The sequence below is a fragment of the Phalaenopsis equestris genome, unplaced genomic scaffold (genome assembly GCF_001263595.1).
Source record: "Phalaenopsis equestris unplaced genomic scaffold, ASM126359v1 Scaffold000134, whole genome shotgun sequence".
Lineage (NCBI taxonomy): Eukaryota > Viridiplantae > Streptophyta > Magnoliopsida > Asparagales > Orchidaceae > Phalaenopsis > Phalaenopsis equestris.
The window spans coordinates 300,195-327,552 of NW_018164576.1; the positions used below are offsets into that span (position 1 = coordinate 300,195).

The 27,358-nt window shown below is 35.0% G+C and overlaps 3 protein-coding genes across 3 annotated transcripts in view; 1 reads left to right on the plus strand and 2 right to left on the minus strand.

Annotated features, from left to right (window-relative positions):
• Positions 1–210: 210 nt before the first annotated feature.
• On the plus strand, positions 211–1,442 carry LOC110021498 (serine/threonine-protein kinase STY46-like). Its single transcript, XM_020720012.1, has 5 exons — positions 211–402; positions 484–605; positions 688–773; positions 854–969; positions 1,271–1,442. The coding sequence occupies exons 1-5, from the start codon at positions 347–349 to the stop codon at positions 1,395–1,397; spliced, it is 507 nt and encodes a 168-aa protein (XP_020575671.1). The 5' UTR covers positions 211–346; the 3' UTR covers positions 1,398–1,442.
• A 5,568-nt stretch (positions 1,443–7,010) lies between these two features.
• LOC110021534 (transmembrane emp24 domain-containing protein p24delta9-like) lies at positions 7,011–21,081 on the minus strand. The gene is made up of 4 exons (XM_020720066.1): positions 20,770–21,081; positions 20,465–20,674; positions 10,560–10,636; positions 7,011–7,428 (listed from the first exon to the last, which is right to left on the minus strand). Exons 1-4 carry the CDS (start codon positions 20,998–21,000, stop codon positions 7,284–7,286), a joined length of 663 nt encoding a protein of 220 aa, XP_020575725.1. The 5' UTR covers positions 21,001–21,081; the 3' UTR covers positions 7,011–7,283.
• A 1,459-nt stretch (positions 21,082–22,540) lies between these two features.
• LOC110021470 (protein BOBBER 1) overlaps positions 22,541–27,358 on the minus strand; it is a 34,245-nt gene continuing 29,427 nt past the window's right edge. Inside the window, exons 5-6 of the mRNA XM_020719970.1 lie at positions 23,002–23,085; positions 22,541–22,906 (exon numbers count right to left, since the gene is read on the minus strand). Coding sequence (XP_020575629.1) covers positions 22,868–22,906; positions 23,002–23,085 — 123 coding nt within the window. The 3' untranslated portion in view covers positions 22,541–22,867. The remainder of the gene's footprint in view (positions 22,907–23,001; positions 23,086–27,358) is intronic.

The window sequence follows — 27,358 nt, forward strand, 5'->3', positions numbered from 1 at the left end:
AAGAAGGCATGCCTATGAACCTTTCTCTAGTACTAAGGTTTCCACAACAATGATTTCTTATTATGTTAAGATCTCTGGTTGTTTTAGCAGTGAATTTTTAAAAGTTGGTTCTAGCAATCATGCTTTGGGCGGTGTTTCATTTTCACTTGACATACCAGATGAAAAGTTTTACGTGGACAACTAGTGAAATAATATGGTTGAAGCAGTTATTGGAAGAATTTGGTTTGCAGTCACATATGAAGCAATTGTGCCATAATCAGATTTTTTGTTTCAATAAAAATTTCAATCACAAAATATTGTGACTGATTCAACACCAAATTTTCTGTCTTAATAATTATGCAGGGGCATGGCTTATCTTCATAATGAGCCCAATGTCATAATTCATAGGGATTTAAAGCCGAGGTGACGCTATTACTAATCTGTAATGTTTTCCTCTGATATACTTCCTTCTCGAGTTTCACTTAACCATGGTAATATGTTTAGGAATGTCCTACTGGTAAACTCAAACGCAGATCATTTAAAGGTTGGAGACTTTGGCCTAAGCAAGCTCATTAAAGTTCAGAACTCTAATGATGTGTACAAAATGACAGGAGAAACTGGAAGCTGTGAGTTTCATATCCAATTATTTTGGGAGGCTGCAGATTTATATGGAGTTAATTTTTTTTCTTTCCTTTTTGTGTATGTAAGATCGTTACATGGCACCTGAAGTTTTCAAGCATAGGAAATATGATAAGAAGGTTGATGTTTTTTCGTTTGCAATGATACTGTATGAGGTAATGCACGTTTAGGTGTAACAAAAATTTGATGAATATATACTTAAATTTATGCTGATGTTTCTATGATGCTCAAATAGATGCTTGAAGGAGATCCCCCTCTGGCAAACTATGAACCATATGAAGCCGCCAAATTTGTGGCTGAGGGACATCGCCCAACATTTCGAGCAAAAGGATACACTCCAGAATTGAGGGAGTAAGCTTTAAAAACTTGATTCTATGTTTAATATAGCTGAACATGTCTCTTTTGTATTTTATGTCAACTTTTGTATGTCCTGTAATTATCTGCTCATTGTCATCGACTCTTAAGAACTAACTAGGAAAATCACACTTTCTTTTCATTAGCCTGTGGAGTAGCTTAGCAATATCTGCATTTTCCATCAACATCTGATTTTTTCTCCTTGGTGAAATGGAACCTGCAAACTGAAGTTCCATTGATGCCATGTTCTTTGAAAACAAATTACTTTCTAAAACAACATGTTCTTTTTCTTTGTTAGGTTGACAGAACATTGCTGGGCTGCAGATATGAACCGAAGACCTTCTTTCCTGGAGATCCTCAAGAAACTTGAGAAAATCAAGGATAATTTGTCGCAAGATCATCATTGGCATATATTCACTCAATGAAGGGGAATTTATGGGCTTTCCATTTAGATATGCTATTTTTCTCTTTTCTCCCCTGGCAAATATTATGATATACTTGTGGTGATATTTCTGTAGCGAACATCTTTTGAATTGAAACAATATATATAGATATATATAGATATATATATATACACACCCACATTTTTCCTAGCGGGTTTGATTGTTTGTTATAGCCAATTGTAAAAGAAATATGCCCGGAAATTTTTTTAGACTAAATTACTCTTGCTCTTATAGAAAGAAGTTTTAAAACAACCACTCAAGTGTTACGTTAACTTTTAAATAAATACTTGCTTTGAATTTCCTCTATTTAAGACCTTCCCATCTTTGGTGACTTTAAGCTCATATAATTGAATTGTGACAGCTTCATGATAATTTTTTCACATTCATCTCTGACTATATGTTAAGATTAGTTATACTATATATTTTGTTATTGGGAGTACATCATTTGTAGTCAAAATACTATACTAAGAACGACATTAGACATCGCATTACTTGTTACAAGCATGGTGTTGTGTTCTTTAAACTTTATTACAAACAAGATTCAAACAATATTCAAATAATGCTTGAATATAATTTGCTCGTGGTTGATACAAGATTTGAAGAAGGTTTGAATTTTATTGGAATGAGGTTTAAGCAAGCTTTGAGGAAGGTTCAATGATTTTTCAAATGTGATTCAAGCGAGGTTCAAATAAGATTCAAATATGATCCAATAGTTTAAACATAGCTCAAAAATGGCCTAAACATTATCTAATATGAGTAAGGTTTGAGCAATGTGAAAAAAATGATTAGCCAGTCTTAGGAATTTAATCTCATTAGCATGTTTAAGGAATCCCTATGTATCATGCTTTTCAAAGTCCTTAAGTTGCAGTTCTCTAAAGCCCTGGTTCTTCAACTATTGTTGAGGATTATTGAGAATGAGGAAATTGAGGAGTTCTCTATTGTGTTCAACATTAGAGTTAAAAACATATTATTAAAAGCTATAGAATTTGCATTGCTCACTAGCTCAGAGTTTTTAGATTTTTAATTTGAGAAAGAATTCATGAGAACAAGCATAAAGATGAGGCTAATTAATAATTACTTTGATGGAGACAAAAACCTGAAGAATGCATTTATGAAGTGCACGGAGGGAGAACATGTGTATAAATTGTGTTTATGCTATCTTTTAGAAGGTGACATCAACCATGAAAAAAAAAGGTGCAATTGAGATGCTTCACTTAATTGAAGATAGGGATGCATTTTTTTATACCCAAGGAATCAGCTGCCTTGGAAAAAGATGGTGAGAAAGTTGAAGAAGGATATAGTGCACTATTGAGATCACTACCTTAAACAAGCATGCCACATATCACTACACTATGATTGGATATGTCATGCATTACATACTAGACCTGAGAAACTATTATAAAGCTATGGAGGTGTGCAACCAAAAATGGTCTGCATGGATCTTGAGGCAATCCAACAGTCCAGATATATAGACTTAAATAACATGTACCATCCTCCTTAAAGCAAGGGCAGATATGTAATATTGCATTTTATCCATTCTTACCTTCTATAAATAGAGGAATCATAACATGTATTAAGGGCTCTTGGGCTCTCCTCTCTCAACCCTCATGTAAGGAGAGCTCTCTCCTCTTCCCCTTTCTTGTAATCATTTTTTTCAGTGGAATAAAAGAGACCAAAGAGCCCAGAAGCAATCCCATTCGCCTTGACAGGGCAAGTCTTTCTCTCTCTCTCTTCCTCTTTCTCTCCCTTGACCGCTAGGCTCTAATCCTTGGGCATGATCAAATATATTTGGATTCAACATCTTAAAATGTGTGGTGAGTGTGGAAAGTGTCATCGACAAGAAGGCGAGCAATACCGAGGAAAAACTCTTTAGAGAGTCAAATCCTAGCAAAGAGTGCACAAGGAGAACTTGCAAGCACAGATTCACTACATTTTTTTCCTCATCATCGATGATCTCCAAGAAATTCCATCTCTTTCCATGTAGATTGGTGAATGCTCTTCATTTCTAGATTTAGAGACCTCCTGCGCAGATCTTTATAGCCGATCTCACTAAGTTTTTGAAGCTCAAGCTGCAGTTCATCTGTCGCACCCCATTTCAGCCGGTTAGTTAGAAAGTGACCAGTTGACCCATTACTGTCGCGCACCATTTCAGTTGGGCAGCCCACGCCATTCTGCCTGTTGACCACCTTATTCTATCACACATCATTTCAATTGGCCGACCCACTTCATTCTTTCTGTCGATCACCTTGTTCTGCCGCTCTTCATTTTTACCGTGCATTCCTCTGTCGTTCGGTCAACTATGTCAATCGGTCACCTCAGTCGAACAATCACCTTTATCGTTCCACTGCTACCTAAAACACAGAGGAAGATATATCGAATCAGCGACTTTATTTCATCCAAACTAATTGTATGGTAAGAGAGGTTAAATCTAGGTCGCTCGCCTGCTTTCCATCTGTTGCATGCAAAAATGAATGTGTTGGTCGTACTTACCAGCCGACCACCTCCTCGCGAAGAACTCCCACCTGCATATCTCCTTGGACGCACGATTGACTGTCAGTCTGCCACAACATCACCAGTTGTCCTTGTCGTGTTGAGCTTTCTGCACTTGCTCCTCAGTCGAGCGGAAAGTTTAACGTCCGACCAACCTACCTCCAACCAACCGTTGCTCCAGTCGCCTCCGACCAACCACCTACTTCTGGCCAACAAACTGATTCTGGCAAACCACCTGCCTCTGATTGGCCACATGCCTCTGACCATCTCAAATCAGGGAAGATTTACATACATACCACTCAATCCTTTTGTCTTAATATATCTAACCCCACCGCCACCTGCCTCCGACTGAACACCTGCCTACAACTAGTTTGTTCATACTACCCTCTCTTCCTCTTTCTCCCCCTTAGTCACTAGGTTCTATTCCTTGGGCATGATCCGATAAATTTGGATTAACATCCTAGAAACTGCGGTGCACGTGGATCGTGTCATCAACAAGAAGATGAGCAACATCGAGGAAAAACTCTTCAAAGAGACATCCTAGCAACGATGCACAATGAGAATTTGCAAGCAGTGGCCAGCCGGAGACAAGTGGTCAGCCGGAGGCAGGTGGCCAACGGGGGCAGTGAGGGCAGCGGTCAGCCAGAGGTAGGTTGCCAGTCGTAGGGTGGCTCGCTGGAAGCATAAATGAATTGAGTGGTATGTATGTAAATTTTCTATTTTTTTAGGCGGTCGGTCAGTGGGTGGCTGGCCAAAGTAGAGGTGGTCGACCGGTATTGCGGCTGGCCAGATCAAAGGTGGTCGGCCAGTGAGGCAACTGACTAACAAATAAAATAGCAAAGTTTAGGGGTTAGATATATAAAGACAAAATAATTGGGTGGTATATATGCAAATCTTCCATGATTTGAAATGGTTGGCTGGAGGCAGGTGGTCAGCCAGAGACGATCGACTAGAGGTAGGCTGGCTGGGCGTTAAGCTTTCGGCTCAACAGAGGAGAAGAGCAGGTGCAGAATTGTCTGTACGACAAGGATGATCCGTGATGTGGTGGCCAACCGACAGTTAGTCGTGTGTCTGAGGAGATATGCATGCAAGCTTCCTTCATGGGGTGGTCACCCTTAGATGAAAAGTCGGCAGACGACCTGGATTTAACCTCTCTTACTAGATAGTTTGGACGAAATGAAGCAACATATTTGATATATCTTCCTCCATGGTTTATGGTAGAAGTGGAGTGACAGAGGTGACCTTTCTATTGAGATAACCAGTCGACATAAGCGATCGATTGACAGAATGGTGCAGGGTAGAAATGAAGTACAACAGAATAAGGTTATCGGTCAATAGAATGAGGTGGGCCACCTGGCTGAAATGGTGTGCGACAGGACAAGGTGGTTGGTCGACATTTTCTGACCAGTCGGCTGAAATGGTGCACGACAAATGAACTGTTTGGGCTTTAAAAACTTGGCAAGGTCGGCGATGGAGATTTGAGCTGGAGATCTCTAGATCTGGAAATGGAGAGCATGTACAGATCTATGGGGAAAACATAATTTCTTGAAGATCATTGACGATGAGGAAAAATTGTAGTGAATACACGCTTGCAAGTTCTCCTTGTGTACTCTTTTGCTATGATGTGTCTCTAAAAAGAGTTTTTCCACAGTGTCGCTTATCTTTTTGTTGATGACACTATCGACGCTAACCGCAGCTTTTAGGATGTTAAATCCAAATTTGTCTGATCATGCTCAAGGGATAGAGCCTAGCGACCGAGGAAGAGAAAGAGAAAGAGTGAGAAACTTGCCCCGTCGGGATCTTTGGCCCCTTCCATTCCACTGAAAAAGTCATTCCAAGAGAGGTGAAGAGTAGGGAGTTATCCCTACATGAGGGGTTGAGTGAAGAGACCCTAATAGCCCTTAATGCATGTTATTGTTCCTTTATTTATAGAAGGTAAAAAAAGATAAGATACAATATTACATATTTGCCCTTGCTTTAAAGAGCGTAGTACATGTTATTTTAGTCTCTGTGTGAATTGTTGAATTGCCTCGAGATTCGTGCAGTTCATTTTTTGATGTATGATAATAGATGAGTTAAGCAATTTAGGTCATATATTTTGACTCATATGATAAATTTGTTATTGGTTGGGTTCAGATCAAGCATAATCTAACCAGTTCAACTCCTAACCTATCAACTTGAATTAACGCCCTTAAACAAGATGGCAAGGACCACAAGCCATTTCTTGTCGTTATACAAAAGAGTAATGTGCGCAACTATTAAATTGTAGAAGTATTTGATTGAGGATTTAATATATCTAAGCAAGAAGAAGTATAAGCCCATAGATTCATATATCATCAATTCTTTTTACTCAATTAATGAGAAATAGTTTTCTTTTAAATGCTGAATGCATAATTTGTCCGACTGGAAGAACTAATCTTGTGAAAATTGCACATGAATTTGTATAATTCATGTTACATATTACGCACAAAATTAAACTAGAGATAATAAAAAAAATAAATATTGAAAGACGAGAAATTTGTAGAGAACTTGAAAATCTTAAAATTTATTGAAAAAAAATGTTAGGAAAACCGACTCTGCACAAAATATATAATATCTCCAAGCGTCATTAGGACACATTTTTAACTGTTTTTTTTTTTTTTTTTCTTTATTGTAGGAATTTCAAATAAACGCAGCATTTTCAGTATGAACGAGGAGCCACATTATACTTCTCAAGCAGCACTCAGAAGAATTTTTAATGCGTCCTCCATTCCACACAACATAAAATTCATTGATAAACTAGTTTTTTTAGGGCATATTTGGACCTCTGTTTTATTTACTTGTTTTAAAAATGTATTCATTGAATTTGAATGTGTTTCCTACTACAACAACAAACATTTATCTTACTAAGTGGAGTCGGCTATATGAATCCTTTTCCTCCATTGAATTTGAATGTGTTTCCAATGTATTTTCATTTTTTAAATGTTTAAAAATAAATCAACTTATCACTCAAAATAATTTTTAAATGATTTCAATACTTTTAAGACAACCATATTTTATGATGGCATACAAAACAAGTTCTATTTCAAATCAAAATATATAAAATAAAATAAAAAAGATCATCAATAACCTCTTATTATCTGAGCTGGATAAGAAAATGTGATAATAATGAATCGTCATCATATCATTCTATTCTTAGCTCCCTGCACATAGAGAAAGCTGCAGTAGTTACATGGTATCACATGTCGAGCAAATAAAACAGAAAAAAAAGTCGCAAAAGGTTTGCAGGATAAAAATTGGTTGACTGTATTTTAAGTTGTTATAAGTTTCTCTTTTGGTTGTGACACTACACCACCAGACAAGAGATGCCACAAAAATAATTAACAAGTCCAAACTGAACTAAAGAAGCTTCTTTCTCTCAAAATAGGTCTTCAGATGCCATAGCTGCAATCCAGCAACTGATAGACAAACAATTAGGGAAAGGAAGCTCAACCATGCCATCTTTGAATTTGTTGCTTTGTTCATTTCTTGCATTTCTTCCTCCCTAAAATAATAAATAGATAAATAAGTAATTACTTGCAGAAGCACTTGATACATATGCCAATCAATAAATTTGAATCACAATAAAGTTGACACAGTTATAAGAGATGGAGTTATTTATATTTATGATTTTCTTTTGTAATGGAGGGCTGGCAGTTTTATTGATGTAGTTATTCTATAATTTATGTTATGTTAGTTTTGGAATCTATTTGAAGCCCTTATATCTCTTATAGTTTAGTTCATTCAATGAACGACAAATCAAAATTTCTAGTTTTCCCTGAACTTGTGAGAATTCCATTGGTTCCGAGGGGTGGTTGAAGTAGTAGGGTCTTGGACCAACAAATCTAGCCAAGTAGGGTGCATTAGGCTGAGCCCGACTAAAATATTGGGCTCACTATCAAGTGTTGCCCCCACTCTAAAAATATAACCAGTGAGTGACGTTCAGGATGCGACTCTTAGGGGTATGAGAGGAAGTGGGGGTTCTATTGAGATTAGGAACCCAATGGAAACAGACGAGATCCTCCCCAAAATGTTCATTATTCTCGATGGCCAATAAACTAGTTGACGACAAGGCGTTTCAATAATACTCTTCTTTCTCACTCCAGCTTTGATAGGCCTACTTACCTTTCTCTCCTTCCTACATCACTACTCGAGAAATTTAGTCACCATGGGAACTTCCAAAGGGACTGTTGTTTGGGACAAATTTACATTTATGATCGTACTACGTGATTATGGCTGATTGAGTAGAACAGAGTTATCCTATACAAAAAAAAAAAAAAAAATCATTTAAGTGGATCTAAAAGTAAATACATGGGATGTAAATAGTAACTCTAGTGCCAGAGTTGTAACTATGGATGATTAAATCATTAAAAGGAATGAACATTTTAGATATCTTGGGTCTATTTTAGATATCTTAATGAACATTTTAGATATCTTGGGTCTATTGTTCAAAGTGATGTGATATAGATGAGGATGTTATTAGTAAAATTCAAGTTGGTTGATTGAAGTGGAGGACTGCATCTGACCCATTGTGTGATAGAAAAGTTCCCCTTAGACTAAAAGAAAACTATTATAAGGTGGTGAGACCTGCAATGCTCTATGGCGTAGAATGTTGGCCTTTAAAAGTAAAGCATAAAACAAGATTAATTGTTGTTGAGATGAGAATGCTTAGGTGCATAAGTGGCTTGACACTTAGAGACAAAATGCAAAATGAATATATCCGTGATAGGGTTGGTGTAGCTCCACTGGCGGACAAGATTAAAGAGAGTTGTCTTAGATGGTTTAGTCACATTAAATGTCAACCATCCGATGATCTAGTTAGAAGAGTAGATATTTTAGATTCGACTTGTGTTAAGAAAGGTAGAGGTAGACCTAAAAAGATTTGGGCATATTGTATAAAAAATGATCTTAGTCTAGTAGAATTAAATGAAAATATAACACTCAATAGGAGGCAATTGAGAAAAAAGATTCATGTAGCCAACCATACTTAGTGGGATAAAGGATTGTTGTTGTTGTTTTGTAATTAAGAATAAGTTCCTATTGTGAACTGTGCGATTGGCTTATGTTTTGCATCCAAGATTTTTCTGGTAAATGTATCACAAATGAGAGAGAGAGAGAGAGAGAAAGAGAGAGAGAGAGAGAGAGTTGAGTCCACCCTAAGTTTTCTCTCTTTTAAAAGGCGCAAGCAAACCCCTCAGTTTTTCCATATACTCTCTTTAGTGAAAATTTGAGCATATAAATTCTAACGAGTTTCTAAATATTTCATTGCCCGTCTGTTTTAGAATAATTCGTGGACATATAATTAGCATATGGTGTTCCAAGATTAGAAGTTCTATAATCCTTGCGATTAATTATTTTGCAAGTCTGCGTCTCTACAGTTTGTTTTATATTTCTTTCATAGTAAATATAAGGCAAACTGCTGTTCTTACATAAGATTGCATCGTGATAATGATCTCACACAAATTTTGTACATCGAAGTATGATTAACATATAATATTGAATAATTAATTCTCTATATATGTGTGTATGGTTCCTTTCGAAGGGCCTAATTATGGCTATTCTGGCAGACATCCACGATATTCAAAATTATGCAAGCTTTTAGAAAGGTCAAGGTACTCCATTAGGTTGTATGAAAACTATAGACACTGAACATTACTGTGTAAAAAACTGCCAATCTACAATAAACTCAACAAAATCTGTTCGTCCCTATTATCTAGAAAAAAATAGCACTTTTGAATCTCAAAAATGTTACCCCTATGTATCTTGAAATACATGCAATCACTATAACATATAAATTATGATTTACATACATACCAATAATAATGAAACAATACCGTCATCATAAACTCAATCCTAAGCATTCCTGGTCGTCTTTAAGAATCATTCTTTTCAATCTATTTTGTTGAGTGTTACATGAGTTTTTAGCTCTACTTTATAAATTTATAATAGCTTCTATTCATATTACTTTTTGCCAGAAACAAATATCCTACTTCTTGTTGCACGTGAAAAAAAGTCACCACCAATATTCTACCAGATTATATTAAAAGTTTTAATTCTATCGTTTATCTAATAAAATAATTTCAAATATATTATTAATTTTATCACAGATCTATCTTATTATCTTCAATTTTTCTTACACCACTTTGGTATAAAGTTATACTTTGTAGTCCAGCACGCGTAGATCAAATACAAAAAACAATACAATACTTCTGAATTGCTACTTCTTGCATTTCACATGCCCAATTTCTTTACCCCTTTTGCTTTTTACCAAATGTTTCGTGTACTAAATTGTTCAATCAACCTCACGACAATCTAAAGCCATGGCGCTCCACTATTTTGAGCAAGTGAGGTTAGCTAGTTGTCAGGATTATTTTTTTTTATTGTATGACATTCAAGGTGATATAACCTTAAATATGGCATTATTCTCCTTTCTCCCTGCAAAATCCATGATGCTTGTTTTTCAGCCTTCATGTTTCGAGAATATGCTGAATGCAACAGGTAGTACCATAAAAAGTAAACTGAGAAGGTTGCTTGTGAAACAGAAATAAAAAAAAAAGTATTATACACAATAAAATAATGATTCACTTATTAAAAAATATTCAGAATATAATTAAAAACAGCCTATAATGTGTATACCTTTCACGAAGATAGAACATTTCATCGTGAATGGACTTCACAGTATCCTCCAACTTCTTTAGTTCCAGCTCCATAACCTGCCAAAAAAAAGCATATGCAATTATCAAGAACAACAACCACAAATGATAAGCAAGTATGCTTCTTCACTCTTTCAACTTTTAGATGTTCCAATTATTAGAGATAGCATGGGCATTATTATTTACCAATCAGGTGTCTAAATAACTTTATTGTGAAACTGTTATTATTGCTATATTTTTCATAAATAGAACATTTATATGGTTTTAAACTTTGAAGCGCCTTTTGATTTTTTCAAAAACAGTTCCCAAAGAATCGGCTCTCATCTTCTTTACCTCTAAAGATATTTCGATATACTGCTTCCCTTCACATTCATAGTCATAATTAAAGAGAACTTAAATCTCGAGCCAAAAATTGTGTTTGTTAGTTATACTACTAATCAAAAAGGGTATAAGAATTTTGATCCTAATTCTAAAAAAATATTTGTTACAATGAATGCCACCTTTTTTTAATTACAACCCTTTTTTTTTCATCTCATATTCAAGTGGGAACAAAACAAAGATTTGAATACTGAGTTTCAACATCTTCTTCAAACCAAAGACTCACAAAATAATATTATCTCCCCAACCATTATATCAAGAGAGTGCGTCAAGTCTTTTAGATATTGAAGACGATTCACATCTTCCTATAGTGTCATCACATGATGTTCATAACAAAGAAGAAATAGGAAAAAGAATTACGATAGTGGTACCATTAGATATTATCCACTCATGGCAGAGGACAACTCAAAAGAAATGATCTACAAACCCTTTGCACTGCCTATAATCTGCAAACCCTCCAGGTAATGTCCTCACAATCATTTAACCATGTTCTGTTCACTTCATCTTCGAGTTATGAGCTTTCAATCCTGGACCTGAGCCTATTTCAGATCCTAATTCTAATGAGTTTAGCCTTTCTATTATTGCTTATAAGGAGGAAATGTATTGCACCAACATCCATTATCCCATTATATTTTGTATGTGAAAATCTCTCACCCACTTACCCTACTTTTACTTCCAATTGTCTAGTATAGATATTCCTAGTACTATGTAGGATGCTCTAAAAAGCCTTAAGTGAAAATATGTTGTCTTCGAGGAGAAGAAAGCTCTTGAAAAAAGTGATATGTGAGAATTGGTTGATCTACCTAAAGGAAAGGCAACTATCGGGTGTGGGCGCAAATGAGTGTTTACAATCAAGCATAATTCTGATTGCTCTCTAGAACGATATAAGGCTTGACTGGTTGCTAGACGATTCACTCAGATCAAAAGTATTGATTATTTAGAAACATTCACCACAATCACAAAACTAAAATCTGTGAGAGTTCTATCACTTATAGCTAATCTTGACTGATGCCTAGAACAGTTAAATAAAAAAATTCCCCAATGAGAATTTGGAGGAAGAAGTGTATATGAATGCATCTCTGGAATTTAGTGAAATGTTCAGCACAAAGATGTGTGAACTAAAAAAATCCTTATATGGATTGAAGCAATCGCTGAGAGCGTAGTTTGAAAATTTTGAATTGTTTCTTAAAAGTCAGGGGTATACTCAAGTATGAGAATATCATATAATATTCTTTAGAAATTCAAAGAATGGAAAGATAGTCATATTAATTGTGTATGTAAATGATAATATTCTCACCGGAAATGAAATATATGAGACAAACCGTTTGAAAACTTCCTTATCATCTGTTTATGAAATAAAAGAATCAGGATCGCTAAACTATTTTCTTAGCATGGAAGTGATTAGATCAGAAAAAGATATCATTATTTCCCAATATAAGTATCTTGATCTTCTAAAAAAAACTAGGATGAGTGGGTGTCTTGTAGACAATCCAATTGATCTCAATCAAATACGAAGAGGTGGGAAAAGAGGTGACCCCATAAATATAGTTTGATATCAAAAGTTGGCAGCTGAGTTGATATACTTATGCATACACGACCATATATCGCCTTTGATGGGAGTTTATTAAGTTAATTTATGCATTCGTCCATGAGAAACGCCTTGAAACAGTCAATAGAATTCTCATATATTTAAAAAGTACATCGGGTAAGGGCTTTCTCTTTCAGAAGACCACACAAAGGAGCATAGAGGCGTACACTGATGCAGATCGGGCAAGCTCAATTATTGACAAGAGATTAACTTCTGGATATTGCACTTATTTGTGGGGAAACTTGGTTATATAGTGGAGTAAGAAACAAAAAGTGGTTATAACGAGTTGTTCTAAGGCAGAATATAGGGATATGGATAATGGAGTATATGAGATGTGATGATTGAAAAGAACTCTTGAAGAGTTATGAATCCTAATAAGCATGTCAATCAAGTTATACTATGATAATAAAGCAACCATAAGCATTGCGAAAAATTCTATGAAGCATGATGGCACAAAACATGTAGAGATTGATAGGCACTTCATAAAAGAGAAGCTTAATTGTGGAGATAGTTGCATGTCGTTTATCCCTACTGCTCAATAAATAATAGATAATTTCACCAGAGGATTGTTCAGGGCTAGTTTTCAGCTTCTTATAAGTAAGTTGGGCATGATACATATCTATGCTCTAACTTGAGGGAGGGTTAGAATTTTAGGAAGATCTTATCTTTAGTATATTCTAGTTTTAGAATTTAGTATTATTGGTATATTATAATTCAGGTTTCCTTTTTTTTAGCATGAGGAGTTATGACTGATTTTATAGTTTTCCTAATGAGGGAGTCATCCCCCTCTATCCTTCTTGTTATAGTTTCTACGAAATTGAAGAGGAATTATTATTTTTTTTAACGAAACCAACATAAAAGGAATTCAATGGTTTAATTCTGTGTTTAGTAGCTTGCACCAAAACTTTTGGGTTAGTGCTCATTGGCGACGGGATCTGAAAAGCGATGAAAGGTGGTAAAGGTGATGTAGAGCAATCGTGTGATGATGGGTGACGAAAAGTTAAGGGCAAGAGGCCATCACCAGAACCGGATGACAGACAAAAGTTCACTCAATGTATTTGAATTTGCCCGAATCGAAAAATTCCAAGTGCAATAAGAAAGAACTAAGTGGGTGGAATGGAGTAAAGAAGCCAGTTGAACAAAAGTTGGGGCTAAACTAGAGTTGGACTAATTTTCTCAAATGGAAGGCTCGAACTCAAGCTCAAGCTTGAGTTGAGCTAATATGGTGAGCTCGAGCTTCAATCGTAAAAAAAAAAACAATGGGCTCAAGCTCAAGCCAAAATAAATAATCGATGCTCATTAGAGGGCATAACACCGAAAGCTCGCTAAAGGAAGTAGCAATGGCCAACGACAGCTTATGGGAAGTCAATAGAGAACACGATGATGGGAACTTGCTAGAGACCACAAAGACAACAAACAAAAGCTCGCATGATAAATCATTAAGGGTGTGTTTGGGATGACGGTGTGACGACGGTGTGGTGTCGCACCATATTTTTTGTGTTTGGCAAAACTACGTTTTACCTGTCCTTTTTAAAAAGTTATGGTAGAAAGTTGTGTTTTGCAACCTAACCTGGTTAAGTGTGATGACTGCTTAAAAAATTGCAATATAATTTTTTGAAAAAAAAAATGTAAGAAACACTGCAGCTTTTTGAACAATAGTTTCACAATAACTTCAAATAACTGTAATTGCCCTAAACGGACCCTAAAAAACAATTAGGCAACAAAAAGAATCCAAGACAAGAAGAAGGAAATAAAGGTAAGAACAATTCATGAAACCGTAGAATTTGGCTGAGAATCATGATAATGGCATGAACATTAAAGAGATTTCAAATTGCAAATCAGAATTTCAAATGGGACAAGTCGAGTCGAGCCAAGTTAAAGCTAAAGCTCATATAATATATGAGCTCAAATTTGAGCTCGAGCTCGAACAAGTAGCAAAATAAGTTCAACCAGGAAACTCATTAATGAGTCAAATCCTAGCTAGCTCACCTATCAACCCCGCTCACATTTCTTTACCCTAGTGGGGCATTCCAAATACCTCAAAAAAATATTATTCATTTGCTTTTCTTCCCACCAAACCTAAAATTTTAAAATTTATGTATTTGATTTACTTTATACTATTAATAATTATAACCAAATTTCCACATAATCATTCATTAATTTATCCTCCCTAATTTTATTATGCATCCATTTTAGGATCAACAGCCTTATTTTTTTAATTTTATATTTAACTCTTAATGATGTCGTGTTAGCCCACCGCGACATCTCATTTTTTTTCAATTGATTTAGATCATCTAAATGGCATAATTACTTAATATTCAGCACATCGTAGATAATGAGTAATCCCACTCAAACTCTTCATGCATGCCTAACCTCATTTTGGGCCCGACCAAACCATTAACTAAAGGTGTGTATTTTTTTGTCAAAACCAAAAAAATCAAACCGAACCAAACAAGTTCAGTTGAATCATTTCTCTTTCAACAATGCATTTCAATTTTTTTTTTTAAACCTCAATATTAATTTTGTCGGTTATTGATTCAGTTTTAATTTTAATTTAACGGAGCAAATTGAAAATTCAATATTTCAAAATTAGATGAAGGATCATAAAATTAAATCAATATTGTACATGTAAGATATGTGATTCTTGATGTTTGTTCATAATTGAACTCCATCAAACAACTAAGTTTCGATTTGTTGAATTTTATCAAAATTTTGATTGGTTTGATTTTTTGGATTTAAGTTTTTTATTGTAATCAATTTGACCAATTTGAAAACTGATTCATCCAAACTGATTGAATGCTCACCCCTACCATTAACGGCTCGTCTTATTATCCAATTGAACCAACTAGACAAATTATTCACCCAGCCTTGAATCAAGCTAGACCAAACAAATCAATATCCACCAATCTTAATTCCATTCCTACAAGTGCCAAAGAAAACATGTCAAAGCAATAAACCTCCCCCATGATGACATGAAGGAATGTTGAATCACACATAGAGCCATGATGTGACAACTCATATGCTATAAACACCATTCTCTCTACAACAATTGACACTTGACAAACATGTGCATGAAGGCGCATTTAATGAAACTGAGTTAAGTGGCCTATAAAAGGTAGGATGGTGATTGTAATGAAGGATGGAATCTTAGCTTCTTTCTTAGATAAAAAATAGATATAAAGATGGTATGAACCATCAGGTTTCAACTAGTACTTCTTCCTCTAAACAATACTACAATTCTAAAACATGAAACTATTTCATTTCTGAAGTGATGAATGTGAAGCCCATCGAACCATTTACATCTTGTTCCTATCTCTCTCTCTCTCTCTCTCTCTCTCTCTCTCTCACACACACACACACACACACACACACACACACACACACACACACACACACACACACACACACACACACACACACACACACACACACACACAAACACACATGCATTCCTCTCCATCAACCAGAGTAAGCCAACACAAACTGAAAATGGGGAAGACACTCTCACAAATCTCATTTCAGCTCGCATTATCAATTTTTGTGCACTAACATATTTGTAATGCTTTCATTGATTTCTTCAGTGATATGCCACATGTTGTTGCCGTTTTCGTGCTTCATATTGGGGACTGCATGGAAAACTCCTATTTTAAGTCCAACCTGATGGTGTTGCTAGCAAAATTCAAAAGCATTCATACAAGATGGGTACCCTTTCCTACATAGCTCTAAAACAAACTATATGAGTGGTTTTTTAATGACCACAATGAGGGAGTTCTAGGTCAGGGGTGATGCCCATGGCCTGCTCTAACAATAGTAGAATGGGGCCATTCATAAGTTTGATTGCGTGCACCGCAACCTACAGCACCAACTAATCACCAATCGAATCAAGTGTGTCGCCCAGATAGAGGCAGTCCCTCCACAAGACAAGGGAATCATATATCCTTACCCTGAACCCAACGCACCCCTACCAAAATTCACTAAGAGAATCAACAAGATATTCAGCCATACAAGACTACTTTCACTTGTCGATGCCCCTCCACAGCAATCTGAAAAATAGTGATCGCTGAAAGACGTGTCTTTATCATATTGAGAATGGGAAAAACACCAAAGAAAAGAAGACCTCAAAGCATAGCCTGAGAAGCTCTCAAAGAAGTGCCACCTGAAGTGGTAGGATTTTTAGACCAAGAGTGAGAGCACATGATATATAACTTTGGAGAATAATATTAATAATTATCCTTCAACATTACTAGAAAAAAAAAATGAAACCTAAGTACAAAAGACAAAAAAAAGGATTATTTATATGGAAGAATAAAAAATGAGAATATAGCCTCTAAAGCTAATAGGGTGGATAAAATGAATAAGTGTCATGAGAGAATATTATGGAGAATTAAAAAAAATTACAATATCATAACAATGCTTGCTCAGTTGTGTGGCATTCAAAGGTAAGAGTGAGCTTAATGAAAATCAGAATGTTTGGGATGAATGTGTAACAACTAGGAATAATTTATCGAGGAATGATTATACTAGAGTAGCAAGCGCAGTATATATTGAAGATATTCTAAATCAAAGTTTAGGAGTGTAGAGCAGAAATGCACCCATAAATGAATGGAAAAAGTTATTATTATCAAAGGATTCTACAAAAAGTAAATCAAAGGTATGTTCGGTAGAAATTCTGGAAAAATATTCATGTAGAACATTTTCTATACATCACGCAATACTTAACAAAAACATATAAGGAATGAGAATTCTACGCAAGCCCAAATAGTCAAGATAAAATACCTATGATGATTGTGAAGACGATTATAGCTTCATAGTACATAACTTCAACTTTTGGTAATCTATCAAAGAATATATATATCATGTGTTTTTAAAATGAAAAATAGCTTAAAGGTAAAACATAAACTAATCGACCACAATACAAAAAATTTCTTTCATTCATATAATCTTAGATAGGGAAAACCATGTCACGTAGAAAAAATGTAAACTCCTCTTCCTGTGAAAATTTTGCAAGTTCATATTCGTTTATATCACATGGTGCTTTCTAAAAGTAATTACATTGGCAACAATCATGAGTTTAATTGTCCAACTATGATTACTCGGTTTAAAAATTAAATTTCACTTTTGATATTATACTTCTACCATTAATTTCAAATACAGTTCAATACATCTTCAGTCTATTGATTTTTTTCCTGGTTTTAGTCGCATTTTTAAATAAGTTTTATCTATATTTTATATAGAATGTATAATGAAAATATCAAATAATAAGTTATTGCTAGTACAATATATCATAAATTTCATTAAAAATTTGGTAAACTTCATGAGCAAGAACATTGTGGGTCCAGCTTTATAAAACAAGATTCTCCATTCATTAATATTAAGTGCTATATACTTATTAACTCTAAGTCACACAAATATTTTTCACAAATTACGCTAGTCTTTCTACCTCTTTCCTAATCCTTGCATAAATATTATACGATCATCTTCTTAGTACAGCTCAACCCACCACATATGACAAAACTACCCAAGTTAATTTTGCAATACCTATCTAAAATGATTTTTAGTCTATTTCTATCTATGATATATACATTTATCATTTCGACAAAGCATAGATTCCGATTACAATTTTATTAAACTCACCACTTATTCTCAATGATATTTTCTTATTGCATGACTAATAAATTTTCTATTTTAACCAGTTAAACTTAAAAAGTTATGCAAAAATCTCTAGCTACATTTTTTTCTTCACATTTGATTGACGCTAACAATTCTACAAAATTGTAAAACTTTACCATTTATGTAAGCAAAAAATTTACCTAGCAATATGCAATTAAGAGATAGATTTTGAGTATATCCATGAATCGTTGATAAAGAGATAACCTTAACATACAGCATACATGATAACCACACGCCCATAAGAAGCCCTAGCAGATCTGATGCAAGATGCTTAAAGCCTACGTACCTAAGCATTATTTGATCATGCAATAACTAAAAATTATCAATTTCATATGAATTGAAATTATCATATGCTTAGTCTTTGTTTTATAAATTCCAAAAGCTTAGTTTTATTAAAAAAAAAAATCATAACTGCTTCAAATTCCAATAAGTTACCATCTATAAAAAGGACATCTATAGATGTTGTGCATTAAAGTGACTCACTTCAAACTTAAACATCACTAAATAACATTCTTTAATTTGAACATATTATTCTACATCAATTACCTAAACTTCAAAAACTCTACCATTTAGAGTTAAAATCATTATGCATAAAAATAAATAAATAAAATAAATTACTTTTTATGGACATTTGCTAACAGTGAGAATGCTCATGCGGATTTAAAGGGATGACATGGGAGGTGGAGATGATGTCGTGAACAATAAAGGTATGAGAACAAGATGGATAGATTAAATGGGAGGGAGCTCAAGTAAAGGATCAAGCTAAGTAAATTATAAACTCTCAAGGCCCTAACCAGTGTTTAAGGATTCATAAAAGGTTTAAAAATTCTTTGTAATCTCAAAAAATAATTATAAAGAGTCAAAACCTCAAGTAAAGAAAATTCACCAAACTACTCTTTTCTCCAAAAGGCTTAGAAAATTTTGGATCTGACACCAAATTCAAGTGGAAGGGAAGGTGGTATTTTCAACATAATAGATGTGGCTCTCCTGATAGTGGTAATAGGTAGATGAACCGCAGAGATTTGTGGAAGTGTTAGGCTTGGCTAGAGATTGATATGGAGGTGTAAAATCAAAAATAATATTTAATTAGGATTTTTAGGTGGAGATTGAATTTTGGCTTGGAGAATGGTTTTATGAATTTTTGTGACGGGAAGGGTGGAAGACATGGAAAAATAGTTTGAACAAAGTGAGTATGAATGTGAAAGATGGTATATAATCATAGCGATCTTGAACCCATCATGACCACAGAAGCATTAAATCTTTTCATAAATAGCCAATCACCATCAATGTTTGAAAAAGGCACCATCTACCACTTCAAGGAGATGGATTAAATATAAAAAAATAATAATAATAATACACTTCATTATATGATTCCTGACCAAAAAAAAAAAACTTATGTAAAGAAAGCTGCCCATGTACAACACCAAGTAGAGGATCCAACTTCAGATAAAAAACAATAAAAGCTCCATCTTGATTCATTTTCAATAATATTCACAACCAGATTATAATATTTAAAATGCCACATGTTGAAAGAAGAAAAGAAATTTTAATAGACTTATGCATGAAAAAGGTTGGATTACAAGTCTATGGCAAGAAGTTGTACAAAAAAAAAAACAAGAAGAAAAACACAAAGTAGAGTCAACCCCTCAACTAGCAATTGACAAGAATGAAAGAAGAAATAATATTCAACAAGATACCCTACAATGATGGATAAGGCTAAAAGTGATGGTAATGGAAAACCCAATAGAATATTCAGCCATAAACTTAAAGTATCCCCGAATTGAGTCCTAAAATTTATTAAGTAATGACATAACAATGTTATATAAGTATCAGCGCTTCATGTTAGCAAGTGGAAAAACCAATTTACATGCAAAACAAAAACTGGTCTAGTCATGTCCTAACCCTCCACAAGTATGTTATCCTCTGGAGCGGAAGCATTCAACCTATGCCATATGATCTCAAATCCTATGGAAATTAAGGTACGATCAAACCCAATCCGATTAAATATTCTGTCAAAAGATTTTATAATCTGAAGTGATTCAAATTCAAGAAAAATAATTGATTCTCCTATTAGGGCAAACAACTGAACAAATCCCAAACCACATCTCCAAGCAAACTAAACTTGGTGAATAAGCCCTGCATCATATATTTACCCATTTTAAAAGTCAATGTACATGCCACAAAATTGAAAACATAATATTGCATTTGAAAGAGAAGCAATCAAACAAATCAGGAGGAAGTTTGGAGCTCACATCAATCTGGCCTTTTTTGGCGACATATGTCCAGTCCTTCGCAGCCACCCCAGTTCTCCAATCAAACTCGATGGTTATGGTAGCGGGCGGCTTGTGATCAGAAGTCCAGAAGCAGGCTAGATAGTCGCCCGCCTCTGAGGACGTGAAAGCAAAATCACCAGAATCGACGTGGTCGGCGTGGTGTATACTGCTTCCGTATGGAGAACTGACCTAAATCGAAACAAAACGGAAAAGACAAAGTTACGCGGATTAGGTTTTCCGGAGGAAAGAGGAGAAACGTGAGTGGATTGACTGGGAATGGATACCCTGACGGTGATCTTGTGGGAGTCCGGGAGGGGCTGATTCTCGAATGGATTGATGACCGAGTACTTGCCAACAGCCATGGAGTTCAACTTGATGTCTTCGGAGATGCACTTGGTTTGACCCGATTGCACGTCGAAGCGAAGAGCATGGGAGAGAGGCGTCAGAGCGAGGATCAAGAAGAGGCGGAGATTTGTCATGGATCTAGCACCACCGCAGCTCGCATTCTTCTCCATGCTCGATCGGTAGATGCAAGGGTCTGTTCCTTCGATCCAATACTACAACTAAAACCGAGTCAGAATGAGTAACATATTTTTTCGTCAAAGATAATTTATATTACACATATACTATTTTATCTCAGAATATTTGATATTAAATTAAGGTTTGTCTAAATTTTTCATCAAGAAAGAAAAATTCATGCAAACTTCAATTTTAAAGATAATTGAATATACACAGCCAAGGTGAATTTACCATTTAATTTTTGTTTTTCATTATCTATTAAGAAAATGTTAGTAATTCAATTACACATCTCGATTCATATACACACTACGTTTTAATATCAAGGAATAATCAATTAGATATTCAATTCAAAGCAAACACAAATGATCTCCTCTTTTAAACTACACAAATTGACATCTACCTTTTTTATGAACTGTTAAGAATAATTCTCTTGAGTTGCTCAATGGAAATTACACCGTACGCCTTAATTGATAATTTTTTAATCGTCATTGAAAAGCTAAGCCAACTCCTTCGTCAACTAGTTATTCTTAGCAGTTACACTTCCGAAAGAATTCAAAGAGAAAAATGTGCTTTGACAGGATGATAAATAACATGCTGACATTCATATTGCGCAGTCTATTTTTTTTGTGCCAGTAAATTGATGAATTCCCTATATAATTTTAAAAAGCTCTTGAATTTTTTTTAAAGATGAGACTTGCCTTTTTGCCTCAGAAGCACATTCGATTCTCTAAATATGAAATCAGATTAGAACCAATTGTGTGACGAATGCAAGTTAGAAGAAGAACAAAATCAAACTCAACGGCAAGAGATGAAATTGCCCCTCTTAACCAAAAAAAAACTTGAACAACATGATCTAAGATAAATTCCTTTGAAAGTAAGCCTTGACACAGCCGGCGAATCAACTAACTGACCTCTAAGGTGGTCTTGCACTCCTCTTCAACAAGATGACTTCACTTTTAAAATTACATATTTCCAGCTTAATCAGCCGAAAGAAAATCAAGGGGATTAATTAGCATGCACGTTGAACCTTACTTCTTTGCCAAGTCAAATTTTCACTGAAAAGTAATCAAGAGTGAAAAGATACATAACTTGATTTACTCTAATGGCTAGAGGCTTCCATCCATAGTGTTGAAAACAGGATGAGAATCATATGCATGCATGACTTGCTGTACATTCCCAAAAATCTCACAATTTATTTATCATCCTTACATAAGATCGAGATTTCTCACGTGGAATTGAGAAATATAAAATACAATGTAATTTAAGATTTTTTTATTATATATCCAGATATTCGCATGAGAAATATAAGTGTCGATTCAACGAGCTTCCTAAAAGATGGCATAAAGGTGATAGAACCAGTTGAAGAAACTGGCGAAAATATTAAGGCATTTTACAAATCAACAAATCAACTCGGAACATTAACTAGCTAAACAGCAAACAAGTAACCCCTTCAAAAAACAGTTGCAGTTCAAACCACACAACAAATTCATCAGTATGTATAGATCAAAGAATGTTTGACAACAGGTATAATATGAATGATAAATGAAAATGATCATCCATTTTCAGCAAAAGCCACATTCCTCCCATGACATTTTGTTGACTTCTGTGAGTGGGAGATTGGTGAAGTTTGATATATTAAAAGTAACAACATTAAGTAAGTTTACATCTTCAGATGATAATTATACAGATGCAATGCACAATAAGATATGCTAAAACAAAAATTGCTCTGCAACAGTTCAACAAGAAAAAAATCAAGACACTGACTAATCAGAACCATGCAAATTCGCCATCCAAAATGGAACCAAATTCAATCAGACAAGGCCACAAACAGCAACACTTAGAGCCTCTGCATGCCCCCGCTTTTCATGCTATTTTTGCATTTGAGAAGTCCATTTCAGGATGCTGCAAAACACAAATAAAAAGCAAGCATATGCCATATTGTGAGAGTGATAAAAAACTAGATGTGTACAGAGGTTACGAGGAAAATTTGTAATCACCTCAGCCATGAACTTTTTAAGAATTTCTTGCTTCTGCAACTCCTCGCTAGTTGGAAGACCCATTGATTTCTGTCGCTGATCAAACTGCCAGGAGAAGAGGGGTGAAAAAATTTTCAGCAAAAGAGAAGTAGAAGCATTCAAATAAAAAGAAAAGAAAACACAGAAAAGCTTTATTTTTGGTTTGCAAGCAACTAGTGAATATATAAATTGGAAAAAATAAAGAAAAGAAATCAAAATAACACGCCTGCCACCTAACATGATTAGCATCTAGCGATCACATAATTTATAAGCTATACTTCATACTCTTCGGAATTTGTTTCTATTTCATCGTACATCAAGGAATGTTTTAGAAACCTTTTACGGTAATATATATTTGATCAAGATTTTATGTCAGTCCCAACCAAACCAATCCAAAGCTGCCAATGCATATTTCTGTCTAAATCAATCTAGAACTGGATGAAACTTTTTGTTTCAAATGGTTTTCACTACTTTCAAATGTTTCAGAAGGAAATTAAATCACTGAATTCATTGAAACGATCAAAATTGTTGAAACCCAATAGGAACAATACAAATGAAACATCAAGACCAAAGAAACTGAAAAATCTGTGTGAAAGCACAACAAAGATTTATAACAATCCCTAGAGCTATCTTCCTACAAGTCTTTTTCATGGATGAATAATGAATTCTTTCGTGAATATATACAAGATCTCAATCATTCAAAGATGATTCAGGGTTGTTGTTGTGGTTGTTGTTATTGAGGTAGAAGTCCCCATCATTCTGGTAGTCTAACACACGCCCCCTCCCTACCATTTGTATTGTTTAGATTAACACACACCCCCTCCCTACCATTTGTATTGTATAGATTAACACACGCCCCCATCATTCTGGTAGTCTAACACACGCCCCCTCCATACCGTCATCCATTCTGTCATTCCCCTATATATCTATCTATCTATCTACACTCAAATTTTATAGACTTACTATAAATCCCTCATCCATTGTCATTCCCCTATCCATCCATCCATCTATCTATACTAAAATTTGATAGATTTTAGATAGATCTTCATTGATTTTATTTGGCAAGAATGGGACTCATTATTACTTGTGCATGGAAATCTAACTCATTATCGTAATAAACATTTTACAGTACTGATTCCAAACAATGTTCAAATAAAAGTTTCAGCCGGCGTGTCAAGAAGGTAATTGCAATATTTCTATTAGACAGCTTTCTATTGCATGCCTGGTTGCAGCAATTTCTATCGCAGTAAAATAAAATAAAATACAGTTTTCAGTGCAAACAATGCTGACGGAAAAGTTGTCCACCGCCAAGAAAGAGTTGCAATATTTCTATCTTGTGCCTTCTATTGGACACCTGCTTGCCAAAAGTTCTATTTTTCGGGTGCATAGAAATTTTACAAACTTGAAATAATTTGGGGAGCGTAATGATCATGATGATATTTAATAGCAATTATACCAACTCAACTACCTGAAGACTAATGTTGCAGGCCATAAATAAATAACTAAAAATAAAATTAAATACAGTAAAATTGGGCGCCTTAAGTCGAATGTTGATATCTACATTGAAGGTAGAAGATGTGCATCAATAAAAAGGGTAATGAAAATTAATTCCGAAGGACTAGTAAGATAAAAAAGCAGAACAAAAATGACATGCATGTAAGTGAAACAAAAATAAAACTGACACTTCATATAATACTAAAGGAAAACGAATAAAGCATTAATTTTGAGGAAGTATTAGGAAGTTTTAAGATAATAATTATGAATGGCCATCCCAACACAAACTAGGGTAATGAGCTGAGACAACTCACAAACCAGCTCAAACTCTGCTCGTTAAGGAGCTTGCAAATCAAGCCGATAACTCGAGCTCAGATTACATCACTTATATTAAAAGGGCCTAAGTTCGAGCTTAATAAGGCTCAGCACGTTAGCTCACAAACCAAATAAACTAAAAAGCTAAATCCCATTGTTTCCTCATTTTTTTCTCAAACGATCACGACCCCTCATGAGTTGACCTGTTTCTTCGCCCTTTTATTTAAACCCCACAAGAACTTGATCGCCCACTTTAAGGCTTAGACTGATGTTTAATGAGACCAAACCATCTAAGGCGGCTCTCTCTAATATTATCTGCAACTGGAGCTACTCCAACACTTTCATGGATACATTTGTTTCACATTTTTTTTTCTCTAAGTGTAAAACCACTCATCCACATTAGCATTCTCATCTCAACAACACTTATTTTTATGCTTCTCTTTTAAAGGCCAACATTCTGCTCCATAAGCATTGCAGATCGCACCACCAACTTATAAAATTTCCTGTCACACAATAGGCCCAATGCATTCCTCGACTTCAACCATCCACCTTTAATTCTACTAATAAAATCCTCATCTATATCACCATCACTTTGAATAATAGACCCGACATGTCTAAAGCGTTCACTCCTTTAAATGATTTAATCAAACATTATTACAAACCCGGCCATTAGAGCTACTACTAAAATTACATTCCAAGTATTCAGTTTTAGATCAACTCAAATGAATGCTTTTAAACTCTAAAATTGACAATTATAATTCAAGTTTTTTCCTGAACTCTCTAGTCTTATCCACAAGAAGGATATCATGAGCGAATAGTATACACCAAGATACATCCTAATGTCAAATGTCCAATAAGAATATTCATAGCTAAAATAAAAAGAATATGGGCTTAAAGCCGATCCCAGATGTAATCCAAGTGAAATAGGAAAATAATTGGTAAATCCTCCTTGTGATTGAACACAAGAGCTCTAATATACATATGTTTAATGACCAACACATTTCTTTTCTAGACTCTCCAAAGCACTTCTCATGGAATTTTATCATAAGCTTTTTCTAAATCCAAAAAAAATCATATGTAGATCCTCCTTACTCTATATTTTCAATCAAACCCCTCAATAAATGTATAGATTCCATAATAGACTTCCCCAACATGAATTCAAACTGATTTTGAGAATTTTTCGTATCATTTCATAACCTATGTTCAATTATTCTCTCTTATAACATTAATATATGACACATTAACTTACTTCCTCTATATTTTGCATACTCTAATGCATCCCTTTTATTCTTAAAAATATGAGCCAATAGACTCTTTCTTCACTCAAATACTTTTTAAATTTTTAAAATAATATTAATAAATTCAGTAAGCCCAGAAATTCTCGATCTCTTAAGTGTTTCCACACTACTATTAGAATACCATCATGCCTTATTGTTTTTTTCATGCTTCATTTTCTTTAAAGCCTCCTCAACTTCTATTTTACGAAATTCAATAGTGGAAATAAAAAATGCAATTACTATTTACGATATTAAAATCACTAAAATCAATCGTATTTTCACAATCTTCACTGAAAATTTTATCAAAATATTTCACCTGCCTATGTTGAGTATCCTCATATAAGAAAAGAAATTATTTTATTTTCATCCTTAATGCACTTTACTTAAAGTAAATTTTTACTTTTTTATCTCTTTTATAGAGAGAGAGAGAGAGAAATGGAGGCGAGCTCTGCTAGACTCGATGGCGAAACCCAGCGTTAACCTCCGGCTTCACTCCATGGTCCTCGTCGTGCTACTGTTCCGTCGGCTTCAGACGCAGATTCGTACGCTGTTGGCCGAGCCTTCGTCCTTGGTCGCATCGCAGGCTGCGTCGTTCTCCGTTGTCGTATGCGTTCGAGTGCGTCGGCCGAGCCTTCGTCCCCGGCGCAAACTGTGTTCTCGTCTGCTACCTACTCTCCAATATTTCCTCACATAGTGACTGAAACCAGTCGCAGCCTTCGTCCCCGGTCGCAGACAGTGGCCTTTCTTGTCTGTTGGAGATGGCCTCACGGGTGCTTTCCCACGGTGCTTTCCCGCGCCGCCGCCCTCGCAGGTGATAATCCCGCCAAACCCGTCGATGCTACAGTGGTTCACAAACGCAGCTCCCCTTTCGACCTTACAGATAGCCCGATGTTTTCGCAGATGTATCATGATTCTGTTGCAGGATTTGGAGATTGCAATCTCATAAAAAAAATTAGAGAAAAAAGCGGCCAAACCAGCACTATTCTTCTCTGACGCTGAAATTTTAACTCGTTTCAGAAAATACAAATTTTTACAAGTTGGAAAGTTCTAATTAGGTAGCCCTAAGATGGAGGTTCTCATAAAGGTTTTTGAAGATTTCAAACTAGTTGGGGCTTGACATGTGGGTCTTTTCGACGGAAGACATGTAATGATGCAGTTGAGCATCGATGAAGATTACACAAGGATTTTCTCAAAGAAATTCATCACAATCGAGGACAATCATATGAAATTGCTCAAAAATTGCTCAAATGGAT